Source organism: Akebia trifoliata, chromosome 15 (assembly GCF_017979445.1).
Source record: "Akebia trifoliata isolate Shusen 1 chromosome 15, ASM1797944v1, whole genome shotgun sequence".
NCBI lineage: Eukaryota > Viridiplantae > Streptophyta > Magnoliopsida > Ranunculales > Lardizabalaceae > Akebia > Akebia trifoliata.
Window position 1 is genome coordinate 540880 of NC_141389.1, and position 9947 is coordinate 550826.

Genomic DNA, 9947 nt, shown 5'->3' on the forward strand with positions numbered 1-9947 from the left:
CATATGGTAATACGTATTAGGTTAGACTAAATGGCATGGATGCCCCACATATTTAATCTACTTTGAAGGTCATGGAGAAACGTAGTAAGGATATTTATAAAAAAGTGTAGAGTTTAGTCCCACGTCATACACAAATTGTCTTGTCTCTCTCCTTATAAGTTCCTGGGCCTCTTCACTCGTTGTCAGTGAATTTTGAGTTGGACCCCCGAATTTATCAAAAAGTGGTCAACTTTTGACAAATTTACTAAAACATGAATGATAACGAATTTAGAGGTTTCTAAAGTGACTATTTTTTTAACGAAAGCGTGTTCATTCACGTTTCGGTAATTAAACTGAACAGTTAGCCAGAATCGTAAATAACTCATTTTCAGCTCACGAAAAGTTAATTCACACAAGGTAGTAAATACAAGGCACATATTTTAAGCTTCCCTTTTCTTTCTTAGTGTAAAAGCCATATCTCAATTTAAACAGCCATAACACAAGCATGAAAATGTAGGCTTATTCTAGATGTCGTCAATGAACATCTTTATTCGATATGCATCTATGCCGACATGAACTATAGGGTCCCAACCATCGCAACTGCTTCATTTAGATGATGTTGATTTGAGTTGTGTTTCTCGCAAGAGTTGAAACTTGGTAACCAATTTAGATCGACTTGGCCAAGTATCTTTGATGATTGGAGAGGTTGAGAAATTATCCATCCATGATGATAGTAATGGAAACTTTTCTTCATCGATCATCTTCAAACCACTAACCTCCTCCATGACACCAATCATGTTTGTGGTCCAACCGAGGAAAATATCAACTAGTCCTATCGCTTCCCCACCAAAATAATTCTTCCCCTTGAGCTGTTCTTCTAAGATTTTCAAATTCTCCAAGGCTTCAACAAAGGCTTCCTCATGTTCTTTCCCTTGTTTCAAGAAAACCCCCAATACTGATGGTAGTAACTGTATTTTGAAAAATTAGGAATTAAAAAAAGTGAAAAGAGATGAACTCTATGAGTTCTTAGATGATAATCTAATGGTTACAAAACAGAAAGCCTATACTAGCACACCAAATTTAATTTTGTTTATAACACAACAGATGAAGTTGTGAGTTATAATAAAAAATTGGTGTGGCATTATAAGAGCTTGTCATACCCACTTTCTTAAGCGCTTATTTTATATGAGTAAAATTTCATTAATTTGACATGTTATAATCAAAATTTGGCGTGGCAATATAAAAATATGTAAAAAACCAAAAAAACTTGTAACAATTACTAAAATTAATTACCTTATCATCCCCGAATTTGGCCCAGAAACGTACCATAGCTCTTTCATAAGGATCATTGGGCAGTATTGGATTCTGCTTCCACGTGTCGTCGATATATTCGACGATGACGAGAGATTCCGAGATGGGTTTTCCATTGTGAACAAGAACTGGAATCTTCTTATAAACAGGATTATATTGAAGGAGAAGATCACTCTTGTTTGAGAGATCTTGTTCGATGTAATCGTATTCGATTCCCTTCAGTTTTAATGCCCAAACAACTCTCAAATTAAAACGGCTAGACCATGTCCCTAATAGCTTCACCTCTTCTTTCTCCATTAATTGTTTCGGGGCGGAGTCAGGATTTTCTTCTAGGGGGGCAAACTATATATAAATAATTTATAATGTAAGTAATTGATTTACCACTATGTTTTCAAATTGACAGATGCCCCTTGTCCTTGGTCTTGTCTTTCGGATTCATTTTAAATGACCTAAATACCATAATCTTTAATCTCTTCAAACTATTTAATTTATATGGTAAATTTCATTTAATCCATTTAACATTATCTTTATTAATATCAAAGACCCAATAGTTTTTTAATCGTTTAAAAAATAATTTATAAAGAAAAACATCTTTTTTATTATTTAATAGTCTGGAATGTGTAATGTCCCGAAAAATAAGAGGATTTCACAACATGTTTTTGTAATTGCCCCCTCTCAACCCGTCCGTTGTCCCCTCTCAATCCTCCCCCACCCCCCTCTCGACACCCTGGCTTCGCCATATTCTTGCAAAACACACACACAATACGTGTCATTACTGCTTAGGTAATTATGGACTTATTCAAATTAAATAAAAATAAAAATAAAAGTAGAGTAATTTAGAGATACCCCTTTGGGTTTTACTAAATATTTGAGATATCCTTATGTATTTTCAAAATTATGAGACAATACACCTTTATTTTATTCGAAAAATATGTCGTATTCATACTCTTTAACGTTAATAAATTGAATATTAGAGATGAAGATGTTTAGTTTAATAAGTCGAAAGATTCTCAAAGTTGAAATTAGAAATGAATGTATTCAAGAAAAAATAAGAATCCGACGCATTTAGGGAAGGTAACCCATGTCAGGACGAGACATCACCATTCCTGGATTCGGGCAATGGGACAGGTTCACCCAAGAAGGGGAAAGGGAAAGGAATGTAATAGAATAGGCGCGTTGGCCCTAGAAGAGAAGAGATCGAACCTAAGAGCACGATAAATTAAAAGAAAGTTAACTAAGATGATATGAACATGTACAAAAAAGGTCATATAAAATCTCAAATAAAAGAAGGCATTCAAGTTAAAGATCCTAAGAGTAACTTCAATGCATCCGGGCTCAAGTTCTACATCATTTCCCAGTGTCACTTTGGAGAGCTAGAGGCCTCTGAATCCACTCCAACACACTCTACATTAGGCTTTTTACTTAAAAATTTTTTGGAAAGAGATAAAACAAGAGAGTGAGATTCTCTCTCTTTACTTGTTGGCAGTAAAAAAAACGATAACAATTGGGAGCCATCTTACTTCAATTGAATTTTGTGTAAAATGATAAATAAATAAAAAAAATCATTAAAATATTTATGGTGAGTCATTTTGGATAGTACGTTTGAAGTGCAAATCCATTGAATAAGAAAAATGGCTCTACATAATAAAATGCCTACCAATTATGCCTAAGCTAATATGGCTATTTGCGTTGGAGTTGCTGTAAAATATCAAGAGGAAGAGTAAAAAATATGAATGATGATATGTGTAGCATATATGAACTCACTTTTAATAACACGAGACTTTACTCTGTCGAATATTGAAGGAATAAGATTCGATTAGCAGACCCAAATCTTTGTATAAGGTTTTGTTGTTTGTCTTCAAGGTCTTCAATCTCTAGGGCAAATTCTTTTTTAACCTATTTGACCTCATCTTCAATCTATGTATCATCGTAAACCTTTTGCCAAAAATCCTAAATTTTTTTCTTTTATAAAATATTCATTGTCTTCAATTCCATTAAAAATTCTATTTTTCTCTTGATGATAAAGGCGAAGGAAAAAAAAAAAAATTCAAGATGTTGAGTGTATCTTTTGCTCCACTCTCTCCAGTGTCATACCCCAATTAAGACCTATGACCCTATTATATACATAGTTCTACCCCTCTCCAACAGATCGGTCTTTTGAAGTAGTTGGTTGGTTAACATAGTATTAGAGTGCTAGGTTTGTATAAGTCATAGATTTCGATTCTTTCCACCCTTATGGGTGTGGGGGAGTGTATATTTTCCTCCACTCTTGGGCGTGTCATACCCCAATTAAGTCCCATGACCTTCTTAATTCATAGTTCTCCACCACTCCAACAAATCAGTCTTCTAGAGTAGTTGGGTGGTTAACACAAGAATCGAAGACGACGGGTTTTGGAGAAGATCAAGGGTATTTATTTCATTTTCATTTGTCTCACATAGAAGACTAAAAGTCAAGGGGTATACCATCAGTTTAAACATACATATAAGTATCTAAAAATTTTACAAAAACTCGGAGGGGTGATATCTAAATTATTTATAAAAAATTGTATTTTTTTTAAGAGGCAACTTGAGCTTAATTTTCTCCGTAGTGATCTCACGTTACATGCCAAGAGTTGTTGAGTCAACTTTCAACTTTTAATTTTCTAAAGTCTAATGTAGAAAACTCTTTTGAGCCCACTGTCCTTTGATGAAACTATGGTAAGAATCTAGGAAATTTTGTGTTAAATCGAGCTCAAATTTGACAAATTTTTCTTTTGATTAACGCTGAAGTGACCCCGATACTTTCCTCGAGATTCAAGTAAAAAAGTATTTATGGTTTGTATCCACTTTTACATCAAGAAGTGCAATATGAGGTTCCAGAAGATGAATTAGATCTGGACCCTATACACGTCCGAATCTAAGAATGGTTTTGCGGCTGAGTCATGTAAGATCTGACGATACCCAAATGTGCTGTACCTAAAGATTGTGACCGTCAACTCTGCTCAGCATGGCATAGTTGAGTCCAGCTGAGTTTATGCCCATCCTTAGGTAGGGAGGGTCAGATCAAGAGAGGATAGTAGGACGAACGGACTTGTTATCTTTGAGTTCAAATTGAGAAGGTATCCAGATAACCTTGGAATGATTAAAGGAATAATTTTCTATTATATAGAAGATTTACATTAAGAGGCCCAAGGTTTAGAAAGATGATAAGTAGGAATCCCTTTGAATAAAAAAATGGGGCAGCTGACGTGTGGCACCACAATACGGGTCCTTAAGGAAAGGAGATGACTTGTAAATAGAGGTGGATACCTCGAGAGAAAAGACTTTTCGAATGTGATTGAATCTCTTAACTATTATTTTCTATAACTTTAATTTTAACTTGAGCATCAAAGAGTGATTGGCAAGTACCACATCAGTGCCCCAACGTGATCGTGGAGAAAGAGAGCCTCGCGTCGGATAGATTTGAGTTGTTCGAGGTAAGTCAAGAAAAATACCTTTACACCGACCATCTTTTTTAATATCTATAAAAATTGTCATATACTTAGTTTCATAACTTTTTTTTAAGAACAATATATTTTTCTTGTTGTATGGACATTTTGATGAATTTACCTTTCATAGCCATGGGTTGAATACAGGTTCAATAAATAAGTAAACAGTTAAAATGAACAGTTAGCCAGAAATCATAAATAACTCATTTTCAACTCACGAAAAGGTAATTCACATAAGGTAGTAAGTGCATGGGGCATATGTTAAGCTTCCCTTTTCTTTCTTAGTGTAAAAACCATATCTCAATTTAAACAACCATAACACAAAGCACGAAAATTTAGGCTTATTCTAGATGTCAATGAACATCTTTATTCGATATACATCTATGCCGACTTGAACTATAGGGTCCCGACCATCGCAACTGCTTCATTTAGATGATGTTGATTTGAGTCGTGTTTCTCGGATGAGTTGAAGCCTGGTAACCAATTTAGATCGACTCGGCCAAGTATCTTTGATGATTGGAGAGGTTGAGAAATTATCCATCCATGATGATAGTAATGGAAACTTTTCTTCATCGAACATCTTCAAACCAATAATCTCCTCCATGACACCAATCAAGTTTGCGGTCCAACCGAGGAAAATATCAACTAGTCCTATTGCTTCCCCACCAAAATAATTCTTCCCCCTAAGCTGTTCTTCTAAGATTTTCAAATTCTCCATGGTTTCAACAAAGGCTTCCTCACGTTCTTTCCCTTGTTTCAAGAAAACCCCCCATACTGATGCTAGTAACTGTATTTTGAAAAACTAAGAATAAAAAAAAAAAAAAAAAGAGATGAACTCTATGAGTTCTTAGATGATAATCTAATGATTACAAAAGAGAAAGCCTATATTAACACACAAAATTTAATTTTGTTTATAACACAACAGATGAAGTTGGTTTATTATTTTTCTATCTTTTCTAAGGAAGCTCTTGTGTTCTAATTTGAGAGGCCATGAACCAACCACAAGTAAGGAAAAATAGAAAAGATCGTTGGTTAGTGGTGCGAAAATTGCGGAGAAAATTTTTGGGCAATTTTCTTGCTTGAATTTCACGTTTACGTGACACCATTTCATTGGTTCATCATCTTAGCACCATTTTTTGCTAACATCAAATCTCAATTATTTGAGGGCTTATGAATTTTTTATTGGGTAATTTAGACATATTTCTCTATGTTTTAATGAATATTTGATGTACATTCACAGTGTGAAAAAAACTCATATTCGACAACCCAAGATCATCAATTTTTTCATTGTGGAATTTGTTTTTTCAACAGACTGAAACCATCAAATTAATGGAGGACGGAATAAATTAGACGGCTCTAACCCATCGAATCGAGGAGCATCAAAAATTCCAACGACCTGGGCCATCGAAATTCAATTTCTAAAATTTGTAGCCCGACAAATTTTCCTGTTGAATTTTCCAATTTTCATATAGTGATTTAAGCTGATATTAAAAATGATTGAAGTACTCACTTCTTCAATATTTTACCAAAACACTTCAAAAAAAATATTCTATCTTACTTGGTCTCTTCAAATTACTAATTAGGGTGAAAACTTTTTTATTTGGCATTCTCAAAACTTTATCCCAAAGATTTGTGGTCAACTAAACGAATCTTGCTTCTCTATTTAACTTTGTCCATAACCACGTCTTATGTTATTGGAAGTGTTCGTATTTGCTTTTACCATCTTCATCCGCAATCTTTTGAATTTTCTTCTTACTCTTTTTTAACTTAAATATTTCTCTTAATTATGAATATTATTGACCTTTGTTAAATATGTCAAATTTTTGCTCACAATCCAACACCCATTTGACATGTGGCGCACATGATGTAAGTACTAAGAAAGTTATTTTCTCTCTCCTACCCACTATGGAAAAATGAAAGAGTTGTGATTTTCTGATGCCCCCTCTAATACACGTCCTTGACATGGCATGGGCTTGAACCATATTTTTTCTCTTAGAATACACGATTGTACATCTTCATAAATATATGTAGCTGTGTATCCCAAGAAAAAGAATCAATGGTTCTAGCACATGCCACATTAGGGGGTGTATAGGGGCGTCAGAAAATCATTACTCAAAATGAAATTGATTGCTAAGAACACCTTGTGGCATCCAAAAACATGATCCAATACCAATTGTAAAGGACGGAATTCTATGAATTTAAAAAAAAAAAATTATTTTCACCTTGAATTTTAATTTTTAATTGGAGTGCTCAGTCGCCATCCATTTGCAACACCTTAGATCAAACTCGGAAAACTTTGGTTTTTATTTTTTATTTTTTACCATAAGTTTTTTCATGAAATCTACAAGATTGTGATGTAAAAATTGCCAACTTGATATTTTTTCTAAAAAACTATGACTTCTTAAAAAAAAAAAAAAAAAACCATCTTCTACCATGTGGAGCAAGGGTTTTTGAAATTTCATTAAGTTGTGTGTTATAAACAAAAATTGGTGTGGCAATATAAGAGCTTGTCATACCCACTTTCTTCCTCAATTTTTTCCTATTTGTCTTAGAATCATTGTTGGTGTTTTTATGTTCTTATTTGATATGAATAAAATTTCATTAATCCGACATGTTATAATAAAAATTTTGGTGTGGCAATATAAGAATATATAAAATAAAAATAAGAACAAAAAAACTTATAACAATAACTAAAATTAATTACCTTATCATCCCCGAATTTGGCCCAGAAACGGACCGTAGCTCTGTCATAAGCATCATTAGGCAGTATTGGATTCTGCTTCCACGTGTCGTCGATATATTCAACGATGACGAGAGATTCCGAGATGGGTTCTCCATTGTGAACAAGAACTGGAATCTTCTTATGAACAGGATTATATTGAAGGAGAAGATCACTCTTATTTGAAAGATCTTGTTCGATGTAATCGTATTCGATTCCCTTCAGTTTTAATGCCCAAACAACTCTCAAATTAAAAGGGCTAGACCATGTCCCTAATAGCTTCACCTCTTCTTTCTCCATTTATTGTTTCGGGCGGAATCAGGATTTTCTTCTAAGGGACAAACTATATATAAACAATTTATAATGTAAGTAATTGACCACTATGTTTTCAAATTGACGAGATGCCCTCTTGTCCTTGGTCTTGTCTTATAGATTAATTCTAAATGACTTAAATACCTTAATCTTTAATCTCTTCAAGCTATTTAATTTATATGATAAATTAAGGGTTGAAGGTTGAAATAGATATAATATCTTAAGGTTGAAGATGATTATTTTTTAAGAAAAAAAAAAAAAAAAATCAAAGGGTTGAAAATGTATTTGATTTTGAGGGGGAAAAATAAGGGTATTTCAAATCTTAGGATATCATGGCCAAAATTGATATTTTGCACAATATTAATATTGAAGGCATGATAGTTTTTTAATTGAATATAGTAGAGATGAGGATGTTTAGTTTAATAAGTGGAAAGATAAAATTAGAAATAAACTTATTCAAGAAAATATAAGAATCTGACATGTTTAGAGAAGGTAACCCATGCTAGGACAAGACATCACAATTCCTGGAGTCAAGCGATGGGACAGGTTCACCCAAGAAGGGGAAAGGGAAAAGAATGTAATAGAATAGGCGTGATAGCCCTAGAAGAAAAGAGATCCAACCTAAGAACACGATAAGCTAAAAGAAAGTTGACTGGGATGATATGAACTTGTTCAAAAAAGGTCAAATAAAATGCCAAATAAAAGAAGGTATTCAAGTTAAAGAACCTAAGAGTAACTACAATGCATTTGGGCTCGGGTTTTGCATCTTCTCCCAATTGTCACTTTGGAGAGCCAGAGACCTCTAAATCCACTCCAACGAGCTCTACATCAAGCTTTTTACTTTGAAATTTTTTTGAGAGAGAGGCAAAAGAAGAGAGTGAGATACTCTATTCTCTCTACCAGTTAGCGATAATAAACGATGACAATTGAGAGCCATCTTACTTCAATTAATTTTTTTGTAAAATTATAAATAAATAATTATTAAAATATTTATGAAGAGTCATTTTGGATAGTACAATTGAAGTGCAAATCCCTTGAATAGGCAAAATGGCTCTACATAATAAAATGCCTACCCAATATGGCTATTTGCATCAGAATTGCTCTAAAAGATCGAGAGGAAAGGTAAAAAAATATGAATGATGTGTAGCATGTATGAACTCACTTTTAATAACACAAGACTTTACTCAGTCGAATATTAAAGGAATAAGATTCGATTAGCAGACCCAAATCTTTGTATAAGGTTTTGTTGTAAATATTCAAAATCTTCAATCTCTAGGGTAAATTCTTTTTTAACCTATTCGACCTTATTTTCAATCTATATATCATCGTAAACCTTTTGCCAAAAATCCATAATTTTTTTCTTTTATAAAATATTCATTGTCTTCAATTCCACTAAAAATTCTATTTTTCTCTTAATGATAAAGATGAAGGAAAAAAAACTTTCAAGATGTTGAGTATATATTTTGCTCTACTCTCGTAAGTGTCATACCCCAATTAAGCCCTATGTCCCTCTTATATTAAGAGTTCTACCCCTCTCCAAATGATCGGTCTTTTGGAGTAGTTGGTTGGTTTTTGTAGTATCAGAACGCTAAGTTTGTACAAGTCATGAGTTTAAATTCTTTCCAGCCTTATGGGTGAGGGGGAGTATATATTTTCCTCCACTTTTGGGTGTGTCAAACCCCATTTAAGTCCCATGATCGTCTTAATTCATAGTTCTCCCCCACTCCAACAAATTGGTCTTTTGGAGTAGTTGGGTGGTTAACACAAGAGTCGAAGATGATGGGTTTTGGAGAAAATCAAGGGTATTTATTTCATTTTCATTTGTCTTACAAAGAAGATGAAAAGTCAAGGAGTATACCATCAGGTTGAACATACATATAGGTATCTAAAAAATTTACAAAAACTCGGAGGGGTGATATCTAAATTATTTACAAAAAATTGTATTTTTTAAAGAGGAAACTTTAGCTTAATTTTCTCTGTAGTGAGCTAACATTACACGCCAAGAGTTGTCAACTTTCAATGCCGCCTTCGATATAGACATCTAAAGTTCAATGTAGAAAACTCTATTTGGCCCACTCTCCTTATCGATAAGCTAATTTGGCAGATTCTAATAGTTAGAAAGGATGGACAACTTGATGGAAAAATGAGTCATCTTAGAT

General features: G+C 33.5%; 2 protein-coding genes across 3 annotated transcripts; both read right to left on the minus strand.

The window, feature by feature from the left end:
- Nucleotides 1-372: 372 nt before the first annotated feature.
- LOC147383742 (putative glutathione S-transferase) lies at nt 373-1618 on the minus strand. Its single transcript, XM_086426828.1, has 2 exons — nt 1273-1618; nt 373-947 (listed from the first exon to the last, which is right to left on the minus strand). Exons 1-2 carry the CDS (start codon nt 1585-1587, stop codon nt 585-587), a joined length of 678 nt encoding a protein of 225 aa, XP_086282954.1. The 5' UTR covers nt 1588-1618; the 3' UTR covers nt 373-584.
- Nucleotides 1619-4952: 3334 nt separating this feature from the next.
- On the minus strand, nt 4953-7835 carry LOC147383743 (putative glutathione S-transferase). Of its 2 annotated transcripts, none has more exons than XM_086426894.1 (2): nt 7462-7835; nt 4953-5559 (listed from the first exon to the last, which is right to left on the minus strand). In XM_086426894.1, the coding sequence occupies exons 1-2, from the start codon at nt 7774-7776 to the stop codon at nt 5182-5184; spliced, it is 693 nt and encodes a 230-aa protein (XP_086283020.1). In that variant the 5' UTR covers nt 7777-7835; the 3' UTR covers nt 4953-5181. The 2 variants fall into 2 exon arrangements, with proteins under 2 accessions (XP_086283020.1, XP_086283021.1); XM_086426895.1 differs by having other exon boundaries at nt 4953-5544; nt 7462-7820.
- Nucleotides 7836-9947: the final 2112 nt, after the last annotated feature.

What these genes read in the sequence shown, in the direction of transcription:
- LOC147383742 (XM_086426828.1), bottom strand. Translation starts at nt 1,587, where the DNA reads ATGGAGAAAGAAGAGGTGAAGCTATTAGGGACATGGTCTAGCCGTTTT. An exon ending in CCAAATTCGGGGATGATAAG is followed by an intron (nt 948 to 1,272) that starts GTAATTAATTTT and finishes TTCAAAATACAG; the next exon opens with TTACTACCATCAGTATTGGG.
- LOC147383743 (XM_086426894.1), bottom strand. Translation starts at nt 7,776, where the DNA reads ATGGAGAAAGAAGAGGTGAAGCTATTAGGGACATGGTCTAGCCCTTTT. An exon ending in CCAAATTCGGGGATGATAAG is followed by an intron (nt 5,560 to 7,461) that starts GTAATTAATTTT and finishes TTTTATTCTTAG; the next exon opens with TTTTTCAAAATACAGTTACT.